The sequence below is a fragment of the Etheostoma spectabile genome, chromosome 18, assembly GCF_008692095.1.
Source record: "Etheostoma spectabile isolate EspeVRDwgs_2016 chromosome 18, UIUC_Espe_1.0, whole genome shotgun sequence".
NCBI lineage: Eukaryota > Metazoa > Chordata > Actinopteri > Perciformes > Percidae > Etheostoma > Etheostoma spectabile.
The window spans coordinates 2,951,105-2,977,249 of record NC_045750.1 but is presented as its reverse complement, the minus strand read 5'-3'; the positions used below and the strand labels follow the sequence as shown (position 1 = coordinate 2,977,249).

The 26,145-nt window shown below is 40.4% G+C and overlaps 1 protein-coding gene across 1 annotated transcript in view; it reads right to left on the bottom strand.

Annotated features, from left to right (window-relative positions):
• The window catches only part of galnt14 (UDP-N-acetyl-alpha-D-galactosamine:polypeptide N-acetylgalactosaminyltransferase 14 (GalNAc-T14)), a 173,982-nt gene that overhangs the window by 1,251 nt on the left and 146,586 nt on the right, over nt 1-26,145 (bottom strand). The window contains exons 8-14 of the mRNA XM_032542745.1: nt 24,717-24,801; nt 20,856-20,959; nt 17,925-18,051; nt 14,121-14,213; nt 13,191-13,274; nt 11,033-11,177; nt 5,856-5,975 (exon numbers count right to left, since the gene is read on the bottom strand). Of these exons, the coding sequence (XP_032398636.1) occupies nt 5,856-5,975; nt 11,033-11,177; nt 13,191-13,274; nt 14,121-14,213; nt 17,925-18,051; nt 20,856-20,959; nt 24,717-24,801 (758 nt within the window). The remainder of the gene's footprint in view (nt 1-5,855; nt 5,976-11,032; nt 11,178-13,190; nt 13,275-14,120; nt 14,214-17,924; nt 18,052-20,855; nt 20,960-24,716; nt 24,802-26,145) is intronic.

Genomic DNA, 26,145 nt, shown 5'->3' with positions numbered 1-26,145 from the left:
ATCTTTTTCCGACATTTTGTCACTTTTTCAACGTTCTTTTATTGTTTTTTTTCAAATGCTATAAAATTAAAATAAATACTTGAATGAAAGTAGTGAACTGATCATTTATTTTACTTGTGAATAGTGTTGCAGGGAACCATCCAAGTTGTTATTTTTTTGACGATTTGGTTGAAAGAAAACCCCAATTTCTAATATAGATGCTTTTTGAAAATGGGTCACTTTTGACCCGATGACACATTTAATTAGCTTTGCAACAACTCATTTGGCAATGGCTTGAATGTAACGGACGTTCATTCATTTCAAAAAGTTACGCACTGAAGCTCTGAAAAAAACCATACTGTTCATATACTGTACGTATTCTTCCCTGTTTGCTACTGATTCCCAAACTGCATAGTAAAAACAAGTTAATGCAGCAGCACGCAAAGCAGTAATTACAGTTTTGATGTTGTTGCTGCTTGAAGGATCCTATTGATGCCCAAACCTGCAGCGAGCCGAGACTATTTCTGAAAAGGTCTTCAGTCACGCTCTGCAGGGCAGGTAGAGTACGGCAGGCCCGAGATGCAAAAGGCAAAGAAACAACATAAATCTGACAGTCTGCAATGAGATTGAATGTAAACAGAAATGACCATGTCTCTACCTCGTGTATTCATGTAAAAACATGGTTGTTTTAGAAAGCTGTGACAAAGACAAATGTTGTTTTGCTCCAGCTCTCATGTTTCAATTATTTCAAAATCAAACTGATAGTAAAGCTTGAATCCATGAATCAACTGTACATTTCCAGTTACCTACATTATTATATTAGTTATCTGTGTCTCTGTATTTCCCTGGAAGTGTCTCTGTGTCTATGTCTTTACCTGGAAGTGTCTGTCATCGCAGCTCTTTACAATTGTTGACAAAAGACAGTATTTGAAAGTGAAAAGTTACTGAAGGTACTGTATATTTACGTCATATACAGTAACAGACATATCTCACACTCCCCATAGAAGTAAACAAAATGTGTTTTCAAAAAAATTGAAAATGTGGACTGTATATCAGAGGTTTCATACCAGGCTACTTCATTTTAAGATGCAGTTTTTATATTTTAAGTTTGTATGGGCAAAATTATTATTCCATTCTTTTTTTATGACATTAACTTTCATTGGCAGACACATACACGTTTCCTCCCATACATTTACTCTTCACCAGCGGCATTGGTGCGTTTAACTTCAAAACGTTGACAGGAGAAGCCGTGAAACGACCCAACGTCTACATTTGACGGCCGACCCCACTCTTCAAACTGTCTCCTGTCCATCGTGCTGGTTTAGTTCCTACTGAGCCGCTGTAAGCTTGGAAGGAGTAACTGGTGGTTCCTATCAGCCGCCACTAGATGGAGGCCTCTGCTCACTTTATGCTTTGTTCTAGCAGTCTCTGACCAAACGCACACTTTTCAGAGTGTGTGTGTGTGTGTGTTTGTGTGTGTGTCTTTGTGGTTGGCTGAACGTGCATTATTCAGAGAGAGAGAGGAGAGATCAAAGATTTACTGACAAAGGACTAGAAAAAAAATAGAAGACATTTGGGTGTGATCATGTCATATTCGTGTGTCTGTGTGTGTTTGTGTGTCACGTTTATATCTTTGTATCACTGTGTACATCGGCAGAGAGCGGCCATGTTGTGCTTGCTTGGCCTCTGAAGCGTATCGCTGTCATGTCTTCTTGATCTCGTAAGACACACACGCACACACGTGCACACACACACACGCACACACTCGTTCTGTAGACCTGCATTGTGGGTCCATTGCGGCGTTGTCAAGATGACACGCTCATCATGGTGTAGCGACGGCAGCGGTGCTTTTTAATTGAAAATAAAAGGCGGAGGGATAATTAAAAGTAAATCAATTAGTATTCACCTCGTTACTGAGTGCTGCAGCATGGCTGACGCCGGCCTGCGAGAATAACACTTTGCATCTGTCCTCCTCTACACATCATTATCTCTCCTACTGTACGTACATTAGGTTTCTCAATCTGTTGGCTTCCAGGGTGACAGCGGGGGGACGGGGGGACAGGATCCCAGGGTGCACTGGGATCACGCTCCGGTCATCACAGATTTGGCTTTCCTCATCAGGAGAATTCCATGAGTTCAGGATTTAAATCATTATTGTTTTGCATTAAAAAAAAGGTTGCAGATCGGCAAAGATTATTCAATTAGTTGTCAACTATTAAAGTAATTGCCAAATGATAATTGATGTATCGGTTTTAGTAATTTCCTATGAGAAAAAAAGGAACTTCACTTTCACTGTTGTACAACTAGCAGGAGACAAGTTATAATTGAGGTAAGTTTGGAGACACTACCTCATTTAATCATTAAATTAATGAATATGTTTGTTGTATCTCTTTTCATTGTTGTAGTTTGTAGACGGTAAACAGAGCTGAATTAATACAACTTTGAAGCATTTCTGTCACATCTAATGCAGATTTACTGTGATCACTCAGAAGAAATCACTGCACATGGGTAGACACTTTTAATGACATTTTGAACATGTTAAAAGGCTAAAAACATGTTTAAAACTTGCCCTGTTTAAGCCTGTTGGGTGCTAACTCTAAAAGGAGGATAACTTGGTGTAGGCAGCACCGATAGTTTTAGTTTTTTTCTCTAATAACAGCACTCCAAATGTACAAACAACAAAACTACATGTTGGAATCGAGCGGAATTCTCCTTTAAGTGTCCTTCATCTTCAGTAACTGGAACAGACTTTTCAATATGCCACTAACGGCACAAGACGTGACAGAGACACCAGCATGTCTGAATGTCTCTGCCCACTCTCAGCTAGTTTAACATCTGCTGCCTACATGCTCTGTGATGCCATGGTTGTTGACATTCCTGGTCCCAGAAATCTGTCTCGGCCGGATCTGCACGTCATGAATTCTGAGAAAAGACCACAAGGCATGACTGGACCGGGTTCACCAGTCTGACGACGTGTCTCTTGGCTAAATCACGTCAGGAATTTAAGGCTCCATGACCACCTATAATCTGAGATAATGGCCATCTCAAAAACCTGAATGTCACGTATGTCATCCAGGGCTCAGGAAATTGTGAGCTCACTTAGTGGTGTGGTTCATACAAAACTGGTACGTTAGAAGTGATTCTCCAAGTGGAGTCAGACTCATTAATTCAAAGGTCCCATATCATGCTTGTATTTTGGCTTTCTACTAGAATATGTTTACACGCTTTAATCTAGAAAAACACATGATTTAAAATATACCTATAGTAGCATATCGTTTAAGAATATATCATATTTCCACATACGTTTTCACATCGACTTTACTTCTTTTTATTTATTCTCTCTCTCACTCTCTCCCCACCTTGTCTCTCTCTCTACCAGTCAGCTCTGGGCTGCTTTTCTCTAGTGGATCTTCACTCTAATTAGCTATCATTGCTCTACTTCCTGCCTTCTGACACACACACACACACACACACATACACACACACACACACACACACACACACAACTGGGACATGTAACAGCACTCTGTGTGTGTTGGTACAAAGGTTTACTAGTTTCAGTGACATGACAGTGATGCGCTTCAGTGGCTCAGCTAAAGTACAAATACAAACACACAAAACACACAAACGCTCTGGTGTGTATGTGTATATATTAGTGTGTGTGCACGCATCATGTTTTTTTGTATCTGACATATACTGTATAAAACAGCCCAAACTGAATCCCCTACAGCTACATTACATCCGTCTGAGCCGTGCAAGTATGTCTATGTGTGTGTGTGTGTGTGTGTGTGTGTGTGTGTGTGTGTGTGTGTGTGTGTGTAACTATCTTGTTTATAGTCACCTCAGCTCTTTTTGCTTATTTCCTTCACTTCCTTTCTTCCTTTCATTATGTATTTCTTCATTTCTCCCTGTCTAGCTTCTTTTCTTTAATTCTTTTTTTCTTGCTTTCTTTCCCTTTCCTTTCTTTCTTCCGGTCTACCTTCCTTTCTTTAATTCTTCTTTCTTATTACTTACCTTCTTATATTGATATTGCAATATCGTGATATGACAAGTGTTGTCTTTACCTGGTTTTAAAGGCTGCAATAAAGTGATTTTCAGATATTAGTATTTTCTGGACCTAACAGCTGTTCTATTATTTGCCTTTACCCACCTGGTCACGGTATCCACATTATTGGTGATTATATATCAAAACTCTCATTGTGTGAACATTTTGTGAAAGCACCAATAATCAACACTTCAATATCGTCACAATATTGACATCAATATATTTGGTCAAAAATATTGATATTTGATTTTTTCCATATCGCCCGCCCAGCTCTAGTTTAATTTTTTTCTCCTTACTTCCTACCTACCCTCTTTTCTTTCTCTTTTTTTACCCGTTCTTCCTCCATTTCCTTCTTTCTGTTCTGCCTTCCTTTTTTCGTCCTTCTATCCATCCTTCAGTTATTTCTCTTTCCCCCTGTCTCCAAACGTTGGCAGTGACTGCATCCAACCATTCACCACTGTCTTAATTTTCAGCACAGATGCCATTCGACACATTTTTCTTCTTATTCCCTCGATCGACTGGCATCTGGTCTACTGCACAACTTCTTCTGTGGTGTTGTTGCAGCCACAGGGGAACTTAATTGAGGTATAAAAATATCCAGACCTGATGAAGCCACAGTCTCACTATTTATTGTCACATAAAACATAAAAGACTCCAGTGTCCAGATTCACTGTGTTTGATGTGTTATGCTTCTTGCGTTGCTGTGAGGTCCTGTCGACGTGCTGCTGTGTATTCACTGCGTGCTACAGGAGTAAAATGAGGCCCCGTATGACGCATTACTGACCAGTTTGTTTGGACTTTACTCCTCCTTTCTTTCCTCCAGTTTCTCCTTTTCTCCCCTCCTCCTCTCTTCCTCCATAACTCTCTTTCTCAGCTTCTGCTTTCCTCTCCACCATCACATCAGTCTTTCCTTCCTCCTTTTCATTTCCTTGTTTTATTTTTTCCAAGCTTTTTCCTCCCCCTTTCCTCTCATTTCTGTGCTCGCCTTTTCTCTGTCATTACTTCCTCTTCTCAGTTTTTGTTTCTTCTTTCCTCATTTGTCTTTACGTCTGTCTTTGCATGTGCATGCCTGTCTTACTGGCCACTCTCACCCATCACTCATGACTCATAGATCAAATAATACATAATAACATTAATGACAATCACACATAGCGAATCACACACAAACAGACGCACACACACACACGCACACAAACACACGCACGCACGCACACACACACACACACACACACAGTTTTTCCTTGCAGACTGAACAGTTGGTGCGGTGTAATGAGCTAATCTTCAGCTACCTCTCTCTCACGCTTCTTTTTCACTCCTTCTCTCTCTCCCCTCCCTTCCTTTCTCTCTTTCTCCTTTGTCTGTCTTGCTTAACCATTCCACCTGTGCCTCTCTCTCTCTCTCTCTCTCTCTCTCTCTCTCTCTCTCTCTGGTGATTTATTGGTTGTCAGGTTGTTCTCTGCTGCAGGGGCTTCTGGGACGCCGTCAAGGTGCCCAGTGGTCAAGTAATGACAAGTGTGTGCATGTGTGTGTGTGTGTAACAGTATTTCAAGCTGCCTGTCCAAAAAAGTGTCATGCATCTGCCCTGAAGCATGATGTTGTGTGTTGGTGTGTGTGTGTGTGTGTGTGTGTGTGTGTGTGTGTGTGTGTGTGTGTGTGTGTGTCTGTGTGTCTGTGTGTGTGTGTGTGTGTAATGATCATCTTTAGACAAATTTAGCTTTAGATTAATTAACATTTAGATTCATTTATCAGCCATATGATGTATAGTAGTGGCTTGCCTGCAGCTACACACCACATTAAATGTGTGTGTGTCTTTGTGTGTGTTTGTGCAGACCTGCTTGCCGTCGGCCATGTTGCAGGGCATCAGCAGGACCTGGGAGGCAGGGAAGGTGGTGGACAGAGACAGACAGTGCTGCTGCTGTCGGATCTGCTGCCCGTGAGTGTACACCCACTCCTGGAGACAGAGACAAATAGGTGAAAAAAATTATGTTAAAGATTTTCAAAAAAAGTACAGTATGTAAAACAAGTAAATACTGTGGATAAGAATCTCGTCTAGGCTCTATCTTACACGTATTTTTAGGGGCACGAGAGTCTTACTTATAAGACATTTTAAAAATGGTGTATTCACGTGGAAGCATTAGTGCTGATGTGTATTCATAACCAGTCTGACATGTCTCTCACTCACACTCACACTCACACACACACACACACACACACAAATACGAAGGAGGTCAAGGTTCAAAGTAACAGCCGCCTGATGTATTAATAATCATGTAGGAGAAAAACGTGTTAGGAAAGAAAATAAATGCTAAGAGGACAGACTCACACACACACACACACACACACACACACTCACTCACACACACTCACACACACAGTGAATGTGTAACTAGGTCAGGATTATTATTGGACCTAACAGCACCTAAATTCAACTTGCCTGTTTTTGTGTGTGTTTGTATGTGTGTGTGTGTGTGTGTGTGTTTTCCACACCCTCCGGGGACAGACAATATAAAGGTCACACCAAAGTGAACTACATCTTGACACATCTAGAACACACACATGTGCACACACTGCCTGGTGTCTCCAAGGTGTTTCTTCATAAAGGGGTGCCACATAGTATATAAATTGGTATTTAAATAATAAACTATCTGAATTATTGCCAGGTTATTATTAAAAGTTGAGACAACAATAGCCAGTATTATTATGCTAGTAGAGATTATTATGCTTGTTTGCGACTAATGATTATATTCATTATTGTCGGAGTTTCTTGTGTCCAACTGAGACCTAAAACTATGGGAGCCCTGAGAGGCAAGGTGAAAAGGCCAAAACAAAAACTTAATACGTACATTTTTGCCATGAATAGTATCTTGTGCGTAGGAGATAAACTTTTATTTCTTAAATAGGCTGTTTTGAGGGCGAGAAAGCCGAGCTGAAGCGCTTACTGCACGCTACAAAGGAAACTGAAAGTTCAGCCAAACGCAGCATCAACAAAAGGTTTTACCTTCTTAACAAATGTCTACTGTGAAACATAATGGAACTGATATAGGTGCCAACTTAGGTTAAACAGTGCTAATAATAATTGGGTGGTCTTACTTAAGTTACATAATGCAGGACTTGTAATGGACTATTTTTCCACTGCAGTGTTGCTAAGGATCTGAATTCTTCCGTCACCACTGGGTATCAATGTGCCTGTTTACTTGTTAAACAACCTGATGGACTATTTATCCATTTCCATATCCATTAATGTATCTGTTGATCGGATTTTCGGTTAATCAACTAGTCATTTTAGCTTATAATCGTGATTTCTTATGAGGAAATAATCAGCAATTATTCCATTCCTAGCATTCCATCCCGCATTTAAAAGAACATATCAATACATCTTTACAAGTTATGACCATAACGATACTGCTCATTAGCCCGTATGAAGTAATACAGGGTGAGGTGGGTGAAGAGACAGTGGGAGGTCTTTTCAAAGCACATCTGTGATTTATGGGGTTTCATGTTGAATAATTCCAAACTGCAAGGGTTTATTTCACCATTTGATTGATTTATTGAACTGCAGCAAAGAGAATGACACTGGAGGTTAATTGGTGCTGCAGCTCAATGCATCTTCCCTGCTGGAGCCCCCCAGGGAGTAACCTCACCCATTTTGAGAAACATAATCAGTTTATGATCAAATATTCATTAATGTGTCTTTGTTTGGTTTCAGTCTAGATTATTATTATTAGTATTGTCATGTGTTGTAGGAGCAGCAGTAGAACTACACTCTAATTACAACCCGTGTCTTACTGCATGATCCCATATCATATTATCTTACTATATTCGTGTCAGGGTTTTGCAGTGTGTACGGTGTACGGCTTTCTAGCATTGACTGTGACACACTGCTGATAGTCCCCCTTCAATTTTGTTAAACTTGTAGAAAACTTGTAATGGAACATGAAATGGAAATGAAAAACATTTAAATCCTAAATTAGATCACAAGCTGTTTTTTCGCCACAGTAGTGTGGATTTACAAAATGGTCTCCATGCTTCCTTGCTATTGATGCTGGTGAAAAGTGGTGGCTTTAAAGGAATCCTCTCTTTGTTTCTGAGGGACTGACACCAAAATCTTTATGTTTATAGTGAATGTTTTAGCTCAATTACACATGTTCTGCTAATAGGTTATGTTGTAGCTGCTAGAAATGTCTCATTAGGATCAATATGGTAGGTAGGTAAGTAGGTAGGTACGTGGGTAGATAGGTGGATGGATGGATGGATGGATAGATAGTAGATAGATAGATAGATAGATAGATAGATAGATAGATAGATAGATAGATAGATAGATAGATAGCGTTCCCCAAAGATGACCAAACTAGGACGTGGACTGTTATGTCCAGGTCAAGGTGACATAGAACAGCTGTTTTCCAAGCAGCTCTGACGCAGTTAGGAAGTACGGTGTTATACATCAGAAAAGTGGATGCTCTAACTTTAGCTTTCATCTCCAAAATATGAGGTTTAGATAACATGGTTTAAGTCAGTTCGTGACATTCCTTAACTATTAACACAGATACACATGATGTGGGAAATACTTTGCCCGACAAAGTCTGCCATTTCTGAGCCCGCGCTTGACACCATCTCTCTAACACACGCACACACACTCACAAACATGCACGATACCAAGAGTTACATTACAAGAGTTACCAAGAGTTACATTTATCATAGGCATGTCGGGAGATTTAAACAGCGAATGAATTTACGCTACTGTGCCTTGTGCGTAAACGTGCTCAGTGTCTCCCTACTGGGGAGATGCACTTTATTCCGCTTTCGTACAGCATTTCCAACATCATGTACTTCTGCGGTGTAGAGGCGTATATGAACACTGTGATGGGAGCGATGTTAAATGAGCCCAAGTTCGACCCGAGCCTGGTCTATTAACAAATTAAAAATGGAATATTGATTCAGCGTGGTTGCAGACCTCTAGTAGGATGGTCTTTATTCTCATGGTGACAAGAGGCCCCTCCCTGGAAGGTCATTTTACAGTTTACAGGTCACTTTCAACGAAGTTTCATTCATTTACGTCCCTCACCTTCCGCTTTCTTTGAGTTGGCATTCTGAACTCCTGTCAATTCGTGAAAAATTCTCATCACACACTCAACAGTCATTTCAATTTCAGAGTTCACCTCCCATGTTCCACCAAACAAGTTCCTTCCCAAGGCTATTTCGAAGACGACTGTGATTGGTTTAAAGCAAGGCCAATCAACCAGAACGTCTTTCTCCTATCCAGGAATGTTGTGAGCACTTGCCAGACCTTCCTTTGCAGCGCTGTGGAGGGAGGTCTGGTATTGGGAGACAACCCGTTCTCAGCAATTAATTGGGGTTATTTTTATTTGAATTTAAAAAATAATGTTTCCTTTAATGTGGATTTCCTCTTTTAATTAAATGGCTAAGAATAATTGCAAACACCAAGGGGGAAAAAAATCACTTTTTAAGGGAGAAACTGACAGAAAATAAATATTTATTTAATTATTAATGTTAAACATTTCCACCTGGGAGACAGACTTCTGATTTCAGGACTTCTTCACAGTAGCTTATAAATTAAGAGTTTCACACACACACAAACACACAATCACACATCGCAGTGGTTGTATTTGTGAGTTCAGGGATTTGAACCCGAAACCTTCCAGTTACAGTGCAGCCTCTCCAGCCTTCGGGCATTTCAGCTGCTGACATGTTCGTGCTCTGCAAGGCGGCTTGTTAGAGTGGATCACAGCCTCCACACTCGCACTAAACAGAATAATGAGAATCCTACGGGTATTAATTAAGGCGGAGAGAAGGCAGAACACACACGCACACAAACATACACACAAACACACACACGCACGCACACACACACACACACACACACACACACACACACACACACACACACACACACACAGACAGTGGACTATCGTTTCTACACTGACCAAATGTGGACCACTTTTTCTGATAATTTTGAAAGAAAAAGAGAGAAATAGAAATGTTTCATTAAAGGTATTATTTCAGAATATAAGTGAAAACAAGTTTTTATTTGTATTTCTTTTTTTTTTATTGCCAAGAGGGGACTTGCAGTTTACCTGTAAATCATAAGTTACCTGGCTGCATGCAGAATTATCATCCATTTATTAGGAACTGCAGCATTAATTATATTCTAAAAATATATCACTCCAGTGACTTCTTATTTTCTATTAGTGGTATTCACATTTTTTTGTGTTAGTGTATGTAAATATTATGACCTCTGTTAGTGGTGGAGTATGCATTGTAAAAAGGAATACCTTTATCTTGTGGATTACACTTTATTTTGTACTTTTAGTTAGTGAATCCTTTGTGTCAGGAGCAAACCTGTCCGCAGTGTCATGGTGGGTTTTGAATCATGCTTTGACTAAAGTGTGTTGTGGTTGTTTAAGCATCTTCAAAGCATTCAAGTGAAACTCATTTATAAGTTAACAGTCAATAGATCTTGAATTAATAATTCTGTAATGAGAACTATTCAAAATTTTGATTTGATCTTCTGTTTTTTAATGTCCATATAGCTATCTAAGAGGGGACCTGTGTCAGGTAACACACACACACCACACACACACACACACACACACACACACACACACCTTCTGCTGTAACCTAATAAAGTTTTAGTTTGACGACTATCAGAAATCTTGTTTACATCCACTAATGACCAGAGAGAGTGAGAGAAGGAGGGGGTGGTGTGAGCAATATTTCCTCATCCATCTTAATGAATAAGAAGTGTTTATTTCCCCACAACCTAGTCTAGACATCCACACTTCCTGCGTCTATGAAATGAAAATCTGCATGACTGAAAACCCCTGATGTTTATCATTTTACATCAGCTGATTTGACAACCTGTTGGAGTTTCATAAACTGTTTTCCATTACCTGTCTTTACTCTATCCCAGATTCATCTGTTTCCTACCGGTTCACAGTGGGGACAACTACAACTCTCTCCTTAGTCTTTCTAAATTCCAGGCTGACCCACCTGGCTGATGGCGGGGACCCCCTCTGTTCCTATGCAGGGAGCCAGTGTGAGGACGGGCAGCTCCTGGCCCTCCACCCTGCGAGACTCCAGACAGTTTTGCCTCTGTTTGATCACCCCGGACTGAGAGTCAGAGTCGTCTGGGACCCTGATAGAAGAAACACAACATAGAACTCATACAAGGGCTCCATTGTGTTGGAGAGACACATATTACACATCCCAAATAAAACAAATGTGCATAACTAGACACCACCAGAGGACATTGAGAATTTATGATATTTTCTGTTGAATGAAGTGACCCTTTAATCTCCAAAACCTCATTTACACAAACTGGCAGCAACAGGATTTAAAGGATACATCATCTTCCATTTTAAGACATACTTACAGCCTCACTCAGAGGAAACAGAAGACCCCAATTGTCTCCACCGTGGTCTCATTAACTACATCAAGATATCGCAGTTAATTTGACAGCAATTCACCAGCGTTTTCAAAATTGACGCGCCTGATGCACCTTTTACAAATACGCTGAAGGCCACGATTTTTTAAACTCATTACTTCAGAAAGTTTGTTCCCAATCTTCCTCTTTGATAAACTTTCTTAGTGTTTCTTGTTAAATTCTTGGCGGCGCTATAAACTCGGTTTTAAGCCCTGTACCATTAATTCAATCTGCTATCTCTCTCTGTTTTAATAACCCTTTAAAGGTTATTCTGCGTTTTTGAGGGTCAGGTCTGTCCTCCCCTGAGAGCGAGCCTGTTAATTCCATACTGGGGGATTAACACCAGCCTCCAGTGGATAAATGGGTATTTAAGTGTGTGTATTGAACTGTGGAAAAGGGGAAAAAAAGTGTTTAAATGAGAATGTTTATGTGTGTATTAAAGATATTTGTATTGGCATGTTTGTGTGCTTGTAAGCAGTGCATTTGTGTATTGTACTATATGTATATGAGTGTGTTGCTGTGACTTTCTGTGTCAGTGTGTGTGTGTGTGTGTGTGTGTGTGCGTGTAGACAGAGCATACAGTCCGAGACATAAGAGGCCCTGGGAGCTCAATCAGAACAAAGAGAAATATTTAACAAAATGACACTGGATGAGGTGTTCCAATATATTTGAAGATATGTGTGTGTGTGTGTGTGTGTGTTGTGTGTGGTGTGTGTGTGTGTGTGTGTGTGTGTGTGTGTGTGAGTGTGTGTGTGGACATTAATTTTGACAGATTCAAAATCCAAAACAGGCATTTGCAGACAGCACAAAGCATTGTGCAGGTGCGCAGTGTTTGACTAAAAGCTGTAGTAAGCCTCTTACCCACCGGACAAAAAAAAAGAGAAACACCAACATGCCCTAACATCTGGCTTTGGTCTGCAGTGGGAAAGGTTACAATCAGCTTTCCTTCCCAGAACAAATGACTCTGTAGTAGTCACAGGTATTTATCAGCTCCAGTTCCAATTGGCAGTGATGGAAACATGACCCCTGTGTGGAAACCTTTTTTTTTGCCCCTTTTTTAACTTCTGCGTCTCATTTAAGCCTCAAATTCCACCCGTCTCTGTGCAAACAGAACTCAGGGATCATTCCAAATTAGTCGGCACTGAGTTTGAAAGAGAAGTAACATATGTAAAGAAGAGGTAACCAACGTAACATCACTGGCTGCTACTTTCTAGTGCATACTAGCCCTATTTTCCATCAAATTTAAGACATCAACCTGCGGTCCCAGGGAAAAATGAGGGTACTAAAGTTGGGGGATAGAGTCAAAAGCCAAGAGATAGATTATGAACAGAACATTCAAAATCAAAGAAGCAGAGGCAGAGATATTCTGACTTATAGCAACTTGGTAAAAACTTAATCCACGCTCCCAGTTCATTACACTGGCTTTGCGTACTTTACAAGGATACTCCACAACCAAGCAGAAGACATCATACATGCAACTGTTTGACAGGTGGAGAAATTTCCCCCCATGATGAATAAACCGACCCGATGTGTAAAGTCAGTGGCATTCCACTTTAAAAGACAAAAAAAAAACGTAATAGAAAAATAATCTTATCTTTAAAATGCCCAAGAACGCAATAAAGCCAGTTCTGGTGTCAGTCTTGAAATTTCTCCTCACTCTCAGTTGCTTGCTCAGCAGAAGCTTTCTCTAGACAGATAAGTTCAAAGACACACACACACTCTTACTTGAGCTCAGGGTAGACGTTGTCCAAGTACCACTTAAAGGACTTGCACTTGAGCTTCTTGCGGAGTTCCACTCTGCCTCGGATACTGGTGACACACACACACACACACACACACCATCAGACAAAGGCAGACAGTCAGATAAACAGTCACCAGCAATACTCAGACCAGGAGAAGTAGTCATACAATATCCAAAGACAGAACAAACGTGTCACAGATAATTACAAAGTAACGTACAGCCAGGACCAATAATAGAAGCGTGTGATGTGGATAGGCAGGTAAAGACTTATAGCTGTGTTTAAATGTCAGTGTTAAACTGTTTCCGAAAGATAAACACTGACATTTATGCATAGCTGTGGGCTTTAATGTCTGTTCCTGCTGTGTTTTGCGGAAGTCTTGTATTAATCACATCGTGGGGACTTGCTTCCTATTCGGAGACAAAACACTGGTCTGAAGTAAAAAAACCATTTATTTTAGAGCTACACGGCCGGCTGAAAAGCAAGTTAAATTAAACTATTGGACGTCAGCAAAAATGTGATTGTCAGGTGTTGAGTTACTCTTTAATGTCAGGGTCAAATGTCGAAGGATCGAAATACATTTCCCTGTTCACTGTTAATATCGCTGCTTGTTTTAGTCCATTGTGGGCACTGTTGCAAGTCGATATACAGAGCTACTTTATGGCCCTATTTGAGTCAAAGGGTTTCTGCATCATTGTGATGAAGTAAAGCTGCAAAAGCTGCTTGTAGCACTTAAAGGATTGTTGTGGTTAAATAAACCAAAACACCTGGCAATTTATTCTGTGGTTTTTTTCCTGGCTCTGGTACAAGAAGATTACATTGCGACTCCTCTGCATTGACATCTGGAACCAGGCTTCTCACCAGTGTGAATATAAAGTGTGTGTCGATTGTGTGTGTGTGTGTGTGGTGTTCTTACTCTCCGTAGGATTTCCCCCGTGCTGCAGGCCGAGCAGAGTAGTAAAAGAGACTGAAGTCGTCCATCCACACCTCAGCTGTACGACGTGTATTCCTGTACACACACACACACACACACACACACACACACACACACACACACACACACACACACACACACACACACACACACACACACACACACACACACACACACACACACACACAGTTAAAACCATGGTACCTCACAATCTCATTTCCTGTTATGTATATATGCTGTATGTCTTCCTTTGGCCTGAACTCAGTGGTACGACGAAATTTCTCCTTGGTGACATTGACACTGGTGAAAAGCATTTGCATCCAGCTGACAAACAGTGAGCCATTATGAATTTCCTAACGTGGATAATGTGACCTTTATGACATTTATTGCATGTTACAATGATACAAATTATTTGGCATTTAAAATCTCTGATGTCTTTAAATGCACCATCAGTGCACCTTGACCTAAAGTTAATGCAACTATTGGCGTTCACTTGAATGTATTACGGATCTCCAGAAGGTTTCCAGCTGTGCATTTTATTCTCTTCTCTAAATTACAGATATAGGTTCTGGTTAATGGATTGAAAACATTTACTGAACTAAAGGCATGTTTCTTTAATACAAACAACCATTGTTTCAAATTTTGTTTTGGTCAAAACATGAGAAACTGACTCATGATTTCACAATGCAGGTGTGAATGTGTGCGGCAGAAGAGGAATTCATTAATCACGACAAGATCTCCACACAGTATGAATACAAACAGGACAGCTTCACCACAAAAACAGAATCCCAACCTCTGTTCCCTAGATGTTTGGGGATGATATTTAAATGTTTAAATAAATGATATACAGTGTGCAACACTCCCTGAATGTAAGCAAGAGGATGTGATGTGGGGTCTGTCCCTTCCTCCTTCAAGTGTGGATCCAGCTGATGTATTAACCACAGTGAAATAAAGGAGAGACTGCAGGAAGGAGGAAAGGAAACAAGTAAAAACAGGCATCAGCAGTGTTTACCTGCTGCCTTTAAACACACTGCTCTGTTGCAGACCGCAGCCCACCCACCGCAGATCAACACCTACCATTCACGACCATTGCTTCCCAATATATAATATCCAGATTTCGACTGCATATTTATACCTGCTGCAAATCCTGCCTACTGTACCTCTTTTTCAGTACGCTTTATTCACCCACACTGCCCAGACAGTAGAGCACATTTTCTCTATCTCTCGCCTCCGATTTACTCCTTTTTCTCTCATTCTCTTTCTCTCTCTGTGTAGTAATTAGCTATTAGCTGAGTTTCTCTGAGCTGTGAACTATCTCATTGAGATGACAGAAACCCTCCATTACAGGCATAACACTGGCTGTGACGGTTTAATGAAAGGGGAAGAGAAAGAGATAGAGAGAAAGAGAGAGAGAGAAAGAGAGAGAGAGAGAGAGAGAGAGAGAGGATATTAGTTGGCTGTAGGCGTATAAACATAAATATGTGTCACACAGGCTTACAATTAAAAAGAATCACTCATTGCACACACAAACACATTGGGATACAGCAGCAGGCGTCGGCGAGGGAGGAAACAGCATAATCTTTGTAATCAAATTATTAAGCAGCTCTTTTTATTTAGCATATTCATAACCCAGACTGCCAGCGCCGAGCCGTCAGCTAATTAACCGGCGGAGCAACACGCGAGCAGACAACTGCAGCTTTGTTTGGGAGATTGGCGTTGATGACAAACATCAGGCCATCGTGATACGAATAAAAGTCATCATCATGCGCACAGAACAGATGTTGCCTCGGTAACAGCCGACAGGGAGCAAAATGAGCGGGTGAACGACCCGACTGAAAAAGGAAAAGTCTCAGTGCTGGTGTGGATTAGCTGGTTGACACTTGCTTTCAAAGTGCCATTCAGCAGCAGGAGCGCTTGTTGGGGAAGCTGAACTCATCAGATCATCAGTCAGAGGTGTTCAATGGATCCCAGGAGGATCTCACTTTCTCTCCGTCCTCTACTTTAGTTTGTCATTTACATTGTTTCCCAGAATGCCTTTCAATACTGGCCTAGCATTATTGTCATTCTCTGGATATTCACTTACAAAGGGAATAAAAAACCAAGACTTAATTTTTCTTGTGACCGCAAGATATAAACAAGCACTGTCTCCCAATTGTATTTGTTCTTATTCCTTATACTATATAAGACTTTGATGAATAACACCATGCAGTAATGTTGGAAGTGCACTTGGTTTTGTAATCTCAATGTAACCAGCATCCTTATTGTAGTCATGATTAATCTATTTATACGAGATCAATTTACATGCAGTTTGAGCACATTAGTCCTGTTAATGGATTATTGGACTGCCTGTAAACATCTTTCTGTCTGAACTGTTTGAAAGGGGCAGGGAACAGAATACAGCTTATGCTAATAGGATAATATGGTATTCACAGCTCAAAGGCTCCCAGGCAGCTGTAAATCCACTTTAACAATGATGTGAACAGCTTTCGCGGGGCTACGACACACAGCTCAGAGTGCAAATGCTGCACAGCTGTTTCCTGTGTATTATTATTAGTCCAAAAGTGAATCTTCAGCAGGAAAGTTAGTGGATTATAAATTAGGTAGGTTAGTGTGTAACCGCGCACCAAATGATTTAAAAAAATTACAAACAAAGTTCAAAAAGCAGTTAGGTGATCTGCAGTTCATTTAGAAATTAATGAAGCTAGTAGGTCAGTAATATGGGAATAGACTACACACTTTACACATAATGGCCAAAAAGTTCAGCATTCACTGTACTTTTAAGGCCCTTTCACTTGGGGGCGGGGGGGTCATGTGTGAAAGGGAGCAAGGATAAATATTTGGGGATATCTGTACAGATAGCAAATGATCTGAGTCCATGAACACCACGTGCTGCATGATTTTTTCCCCAACTGTAAATGCCAGCAGACTGAACTGAGCGGGTCAAAAAAGTGCCTCGGAACACACCAAAGTCACGCCGACACGTGTGTTCTGCGCATGCACGAGATGTAATAAGTCTCCATAACAACAGGCGGCGCTAATATGTATTGTGCCCAAAAAAATGTAAACCGGCAGCTGACTGGACGCGACACGCGGGTCTGGCTTCTCCGGAATTTCAAAGCCAGACTGTCATGGCGGCTGGCGTGGAACAGAATTGAAAATTGTTCACTAAAAACGTGTTTTTGAAAACATTTTAAGCAAGAAGTATGCAGTATGAAGCCATGCAGCTGCTGAACCTGTCTGTATTTCAGATCGACAAAGGTCAGTTTAAAAGATTTTTGTCCAATTTTGAGAGACTCTAGTCACGCTCATCCTGCTCATCATTTCCGGGTTAGCACGCCACCAATCAGATTGGTCATTGAGTCCGACTGCCCGCCTTCTGATTCAACATGCCAGGTCGGCCAAAATGAAGGCTGACGGCTCTTCCGACTGACAATGCCACGGAAACAGACCAAACAGACTCGAGTCCCCGACCTCGCCAGACTGTCCGACGGTGATAATCGGGTTGGTGTGTCAGGGCCTTCAAACTGAGTTGGAATTCCCAATCCCCTACTTCCAAGCTGCACGGTTAAGAGGAAATAATTCAGCCCGAACATGTTTGTCTCTAACAAAGTTTTACTTTGTACTACTAGTGTTGCTGGAGTTTTGACCTTTTCTGTGTGAACTGACAGAAATCAAGCCGCCCTCTGGCATCTCAAACAAACATCTGACTCAGTCTGCATGCATGAAAAATCCTCCTAAAATAGAAGTTCTGACATTAAAATGAGTCACAACTTGTCCTAGACTTACTTGATGTAGGTGTTGGCGTTCCCCTCAGGGAAGACGTACGGGTGTTTCTTCCTGAAGACGTGACCCACTCTGCTGCAGGGCAGGATCTCCAGACTGCCGCCACACTGCCACACCCGGAACGAGATCTCTGCAACCAAGTAAACACGCAACATTCAACGTGTACACCGTCCGTATGTTTTTATGGATTCTACCTTTTCACCAAGCCTCATTTTGGTGAAGATAAAAAGTTGTGACGATTTTTTCCTCAGTCCCACAAAATTACAAACGTCTCAACAATACCCATCCCTGACAACAACTCAAGACAAGATGTAACCCTTGCTGTGTTACATCCCTTGTGTTTTTGTGTAACGTACCTATCTGCATGTCTGTTTCGTCTCATCTTTATTGTGAAGCACTTGGTGACGTTCTGCTCCTGCTGTTTAAATAAACTTCAGATGTGTTACGGAAGCTGGGTAACTGTGTGTAACCAGGCTGGTTGTTCATTTGAAGCTTTTGCGGTCTGTGTCTCCTCGTTAGCTTTTTATCCTGCACATCACGGCTAAGTGGGCCAAACCTTTCTGAATATTTGATGATCCGCTGACGGACTCTGATGTGTTTGTCTGATTCAGTGTGTGTGGGAATGTGTATGCTTGTCTACGTGTGTTATACTGTGCTCATTCTCTGTGCATCGTGTGTGTGTTATACTTTCATGTAGGCTAATTGACAACACAGCTGTCTGTCTGTGAGGATAGAAAGAGAGAAGTAACAGTTTCCCCCAACGAACCAGATGCCGAGAACTTTGAGGGAGAGAGAAAATAGGAAAGAGGGTAACATAGAGAGGGAATAGGAGAAAGAGAATAAGACAGATGGAGAGAAAATGAGAGCATGGACTGGGTTTAATGAGGAAAAGAAGAGATGGAAGTAAAGATGATACTCCAGCGAGTACAAAGGAGAACAAGAGAAGTCAGGAAGATACTGAGATACTGACACAAAGCCTGTGAGACTGACAGAAACATGACAGAGAGCAAATGAGTGTGTGTGGTGTGTGTGTGTGTGTGTGTGTGTGTGTGTGTGTGTGTGTCTTTCATTGATCCGAGAAAAGCAGAAGTACAGCAATCAGCAAACTGACTCCAACAATCTAGTACTAAACATGTACACACACACACGCACACGCGCACGCGCACACGCACACGCACACACACACACACACACACACACACACACACACCAGCAGGAGAGCCAGATGCTGCTGGATGGATGTCAGACAGTAAAGACGTTTTTCTGCTGAATGAAAAGTTCCCCTTCACTCAGCTGATTTAAAAGGACTGATATTAACAGCTGATTTAAAAGGACTGATATTAACAGCCGATTTTAAAAGGACTGATATTAACAGCTGATTTTAAAAGGACTGATATTAACAGCTGATTTTAAAAGGACTGATATTAACAGCTGATTTTAAAAGGACTGATATTAACAGCTGATTTTAAAAGGACTGATATTAACAGCTGATTTTAAAAGGACTGATATTAACAGCTGATTTTAAAGGATCTTTGTATTCCTATCAGTTAACTCCCCAGCATAACAAGTCCTTCCTCTTCATTATCTACTGAGCTGTTCATGAGCCATACCTGCACTTTCTTCTGATAGCAATCTAAAACCCAACCCTGTCTTCTACCAAATATGATTACAGTTTGATGTGGGTGATGTGTTTTGGAGGAAACGTAAGCTGCTTCCTGGTTAATGTTCACCAGCGACTGCCGTCCATATCCTGTGTCCTTTGCCATGTTAGCCTCAAGCTTAAACTAAGGTTAAAACCCTCAGTTAAGATTTGTGTTTTGGGGAAATATTAAAGAGTCAATCACCTGAATCTCCTGTTTCAAGTGAGCGTTTCATTTTTCTCTATGTTTAAGACTCGGTCCCTGGCCTTAACCAAGACCTAACCAAAACATGAATCTTGCACAGAAACTCTGGAGGACCATTTAAAAATCAATAAAATAATTTTGAAATATAAATATTTGATGCCCAATTATTGATTTCTTTAGTAAGAAGCCGAATAATAAGCAAGATAATGTAGAGCGAGCGAGTCATTATTGCGCGCTCTACATTATCATTACTTAATATCTCTGAGTAAACTAGACCTCTGTGGGCAATGCTCCAAATGAATGAGCAGGCCTGGTTTATTACTGCATTTTTGGGGGATTTCTGCATTAATGTGATGAAGACCCTTGATGTGTTAGGTACCAATGTCATGGGATTAACCAAATACACATAAACCTGCCAGTTGTTTTACCCTTTGACAATCATATTGATTTCAAATATATATTGGTACTATGATATAGAATGGCCTGCACCATGAAATTATTTGGTAAGGATGTTTCAGTTTGTAGATTAGTTCAGCAGATTCGACCGAAATGTCAAAGCTGAATCTATTGCAAACATAAGTCATAAAGAGTATTTAACGGTTTTTAACAAGCATGAATCATCAAAACTTTTTTTTTTTCACTTTGTGGTGACATGTGGTGACTTGTACCAGCCTTTTCTGTCAGGATGATGATGAAAACATACTATTCAGACTATCAGAGCTGCAGAAGTAAAAAAAAAAATGAATCAATTGCCGCTATCCGTGTGATATTTAAACCTTTGGAAACCTTTTTGCATCACTCCGACTGCATTACGAATGAATGCAATTCTGATGTAATTATCCTACATCTGCAAAGTGACACTTTGTCCTTTTATCACGTGAAAACTGACAGGAGAGAAGAGAATAAATAGTTTTTGTAAATAAAACTTGCATTGAAACAACTGTTGACATGCTTTGAATAAAAGATTTTTCTTAAAAAGAAGACTAGAACTTGATTCCAGTTAGTACATCTCAACCACTAAATGTCCATGTTTGCCTCTGTAATGATTTGTCAGTGTGGTCAGCAATAAAAGACGACACCAGCGACTCACCAAAGTTCTCCCCGCCCCAGATGTCCATGGCAGTGTCGTATTTGCCGAGATGATTAAACCAGGACCGGTCAATCACAAAGAGGCCGCCCGCGATGATGGGAGTCCTGTCACAGAGAAACATGAACAACAATGAAAGAGAGATTACTGCATGTCCAGTTATTGTTTTTAGTCTCAGTAGTGTCATTTTATCGAAAAGTCAATCTTTTCTCACTTGAATCTGTCCAGAATCTAATCTAAAGTAAAATGACTTGTTGCTCTGTGTTTTATAGAAGAAAAAAGAGCTTGCACACACGCACGCACACGCACACACCACACCCACACACACACACACACACACACACACACACACACACCACACACACACACACACACACACACACACACACACACACACACTGAATCATCATCTGGACAACATGATGAGTGAATACCCGGGAGACAACACATTGTGTCATCAAATACCCTCTGTTTATTAACAATTATCCTGTCATCACCGCCTGCAAATAGGACTAGTATTTTTTGTGTGTGTGTGTGTGTGTGTGTGTGTGTGTGTGTGTGTGTGTGTGTGTGGGTGGGTGGAAGCATATAAAAACCCTTTTCAAACTCAATTTGTCCTTGTGTGTTTAAAGGTGTGTGTGTTTCTATTTGTATGTGACAGAGGAAATTAAGAAGCATACTATAACTTGGCAAATACATGAAATGAGAAAAGGCTGGTGCATGTGTGTGTGTGTGTGTGTGTGTGTGAGTGATCTGGTACTTCTATCTTTGTGAGGAGGACCGACCCACGAAGGCCGTTTTACCCAAACGAGTTTTAAGGTTCATCAGACACAAAAACACTGCACGGCGATTATGAAACCATGAGACAGGATGTCACAACTCTGGAAATATATTCATGGAAATATTCATTTTATCCTGACTCATGGCAGGGGAAAAAGTAGAAATATGTTGTTAAGTTATCTGCACTTGTACATATCTCATATCTTCATATCTTGTCATTTTAACCTTTTTGATGTTGGTATCCATTTACATCTGTCTGTGGGTTTCACAAAAAGTTAAACAGTGACAAGGTGATTTTGTCGGACTTCATTTGTTTGAGGTAAATAGCTCAATAAAATATTTTCAAATCAGCCATTTTTAGATAGCGACAATATTTGACTTTTCAAGCGGTTGTTTTGTCAGATACACGCTCATTGCATTGAAGGTTGAGCCACACACACACACACACACACGCACACACACACACACACACACACACACACACACACGCACCACACACACACCACCACACACACACACACACACACACACACACACACACACACACACACACACACACACACACACACACACACACACACAACACACCCAGGCACCCTCCGTGAGCCAATGCAGTGGGGTTTATTAAAATAATAATGGGGCTGAATTTTGTTTTTATGGAAAAAATCATAATCATGATTATTTTGGTCAATATTGAAATCGTGATTATTTTACATGATTACTCATTGACTATCACAAAAAAACAAAACACAATTACTCACTGACTTTTCGAAAGATTTTGCATTTATTTAAAAAACAGTTCAAATCAACAGTGAAAACACCTTAAACTGTGAAATTTCCCTTAATACTTTTCCTATGGAACTTTTTTTTTCTCATTCAGAACACAAGACAAAATAAGAATTAACTTGTAAAATGTATTATTTTTTTATTCTACATTGTTTTTGTGATCGCCAGGAGCCAAAATCAAAATCTGAATTAAATTTGATTAATCGCAGAGACATAATTTGAGTATCTCACTTTAATTTAAAACTTCTACTACAGTTACATTACTTTGTTGATGGTTAGGGTTTCAGTCTGAGGCTAGGAATGCATCCTGTCAATGACGGTCCTCACAAGTTTAGTTTATAAATGTGTGTATGTTCCCAGACGGACACGGTGACTCAGTCCAGCCCCCGCAGGTTGACATCACACAGACAGAAGCAGCACACTGACATTCAGGTAGAGACCCTACCACGCACCACACACACCACACACACACACACACACACCACACACACACACACACACACACACACCACACACACACACAAACACACACACACACACACACACATCCATCTGTAAGTGTTTAACACTCTGCCTCCACTAAAAACAACCACGAAGTCAGACAGTCACAAGTTGACACAGTAATAAATCTGGCTCCCTGCCACCAAACTGAATTATGAAGAAGGAGCAGTGCCAAACTTTATTCTTTATAACTTCTTCCTTGCCCAGCAGGGAGCGCTGCGGCAGAAACAGGTCAAGACATTGGTTTATTACTGATTGTTGCACATAGGATCTGCGTCAATTTGTCAAGTTAGCAGCGGCCGGTCGTCACTGCTCTGCATTCAACCACCACAGCCACAGAAAATGTGTATGTACAGTATGTATGTATTTAATTATTGTCTTTCCAGGTTAATTTGTGTTTGTATGTGTTATTGTACAAGTTGATGTCTGTAGGTTCTTCCTGCCACATTCATATAAAGTATGTGCTCGAGCCCTATATGAGTTTTTATACATCACAATATTATGACAATGTATTGTAACTGATGTTTATGGTTCATATACTTCTTAATTGCAGACATTTTTGTTGCAATGTAAACATGTGTCTTGTCTTGAGAGAAGTGATGTTGGGGTTAAAGATGTGACCCACACCTGTGCAGAAACAGTGAACTCACATAGACCTTCAGGGCCAGAAAAAAATGTTATTTGGTGGCATCATGGCAACGTGTGGGCCCCTTTTTATTACAGCAGACATTAGGGCTTGACTAAAATAACTCGTAGTATTGAAACTTGCCAAGTCAAATGATATCTGCATTTGATCTTTTTTGTACCCAGATCTAGATAAAAATGACTATTTGTGGGGATTTGCTCGCAGCCGATCACTACAAGCGCTTAAATGCAGCGTGTGATTGGCCCACTACCGCAGCAGCAAGCGGGTTTAGCCTGGTATATTTACACTGATTTGACTTGCTGTCTGTTTGCTATACGCTACGTTCCCTGACCGTCAGTGTCAATGAAGTCTGATCATACAGGACATGCATTGACATCAATGGGAAAAAAACACACATAGTTGATTAACTCCAATTGATGGATGACTTAAATTTTCTTTTAGAATACAACAAAGATGAAGCTATAGAGCCCCTTAAAGATATTAGCTTGGGTGCATAATATTTTCTTTCATTTCACATCTTTTGGGGTGCTGTAAGAAGCCAGAAGGTAGAAACAGGAACATCAAGAGATGACATTGGGTACAGAAGCTTCTGCTGAGTGAAAACAACTTAAAAAAAGGGATTCAACGTTTGAAGATTTGTATTGTAGATTTTGTGTGTATTGTACTTCCTCATAATAAACTCAAAAAAAATTGTATATGTTGAAAAACTGTAATCTATGTAGTCGTAGTTAAATGTTGTTTTCTTCCCTATGGAGACTTGTCTGTACAGTAAAGAAGCTGATTCTGTCATACCAGCTTTTTTCATTTCCTTTTCTAAAGTTTACAAAAGCGTGCACATCCAGACCATAAAACTAGGTACGGGACAGCAGAACATGTATCAGACTGAGAAATAGAGTCGACACACTAGATAATGCTCCGATGAAATATTTATTCAATTACCACAAAGGGAATTGAGGGCAGTGTGCAGACTCTATTTCTCAGCTTTTCTTTCCCCCCAGTTTTCCTGTGTGTATTAACATCAGGTTTAGATTCTATTGCAAAATTATTTTAAATAAATCAAAAAAAGAAATAACATACAAATACATAAATTTGTGTCTATACTTGACTTGGCATTATACTGTACAGTATGTTTGTGTGTGTATATGTCTTACTTGATTGGCTGGGTCGGGTCAGTCCGACGCGCTTTCTGTTCAGGTGACAGCTGCTCCCACTTAAAATGGAGACTCCAATCAAATCCTGAGAAAATAATAATGTACATATACATTAAACTGTAGAGACAATACTGTACTGAACCAAGCCTTTAGTAAATTAGGCTAAATGCTGTATAGGGAGGGAAGCAGAAGTCAAATACCACGGCAGACTGGAATTACAGTAGAACTACAGATAACAGACAGTACAGGTTGATTTTGAAATCTTGTTAGAATAATCAAAAATAATTGACACAGAGGCATATTTTTGATTGCCGATGTTGTGGAAAGTTCTTAAATTTGTTATCAAACATACAGACTGACAAAAGACGGACTTTATGTATTCAGAACAATGAATTAATGGGATAGTTTGGATCTTTTAAAGGGGGGTTACGCTAAAGTAGAGGACGTTGGACTGCGCCCCAGTTTGAACGCATTTTAGACACCTAGAAACGTCTATTTCAGCACACGCCATTTAGAATATTTTCTTAATGCTTTGCCTTGCTGTCAGACAGCCCTTTATGATGTGGGAACTGAAGCCATTATATCGCTCTTTTCAAAGCCATCAGATTCCTTTGATAAAAATATTAATTTGTGTGTGTGGTGTGTGTGTGTGGATGTACAAGCAAGCAAATGTGAGTGCATGTGTGTGTTGAAATGTGTAGGTGTGTGTGATTGCTGATAAGGCAGTCCAGCAGGCCAAGGAGTTGCTGCACAGCACTCCTATCCTACTATCTGTGAGTGTACGTGTGTGTGTGTGTGTGTGTGTGTGCCTGGATCAATGAGAGTCCATCTTATAACCATCTTTTTTATGTTATGAGCGACAGCTTCATCTATAATTTAAATGTTCTTTGTGGGCCCAACTATAACCATTGATTTGGACCTCTCCTTTGCATGTGTGTGTGTGTGTGTGTGTGAGAAGGACTGAGAGCAATGGATAGGGCTATTATCAGCATTGATTGGCGGATTGCTGTTACCAAGAGAAGAAGATTGGAATAAGACAGGCTAATGGAAAGCGAGAGGGACTATGAAGCTCTCAGGAGAAATGGGCTTCAGAAAAAGTGAGGGATGAGAGACAAGTAGAGAACACAGATGTGTATTGTTCCAATGCATTATCAGGCCATTCGGTTTCAGCTCATCTGTAATCTTGTCGAATCTAAAAGAAAAAAAATCCCTTCCTCAAATAGTCTGTTCCTGTTCTGCATCATCAATCTGTGATGTTGGGTGCATTAGAGAACAGTTCCCGATTCCACCACAAAAACCTCCACTTTCACTGCTATTAGTGTTTATTTGGTTTCAAGCTTTCAAGACTGCATTTCAGCAACGCACAAATTATTATCCTTGAACTAGCCTTTTAAAACAGAAGACAATCTGACATAAGATAAGATAAGAT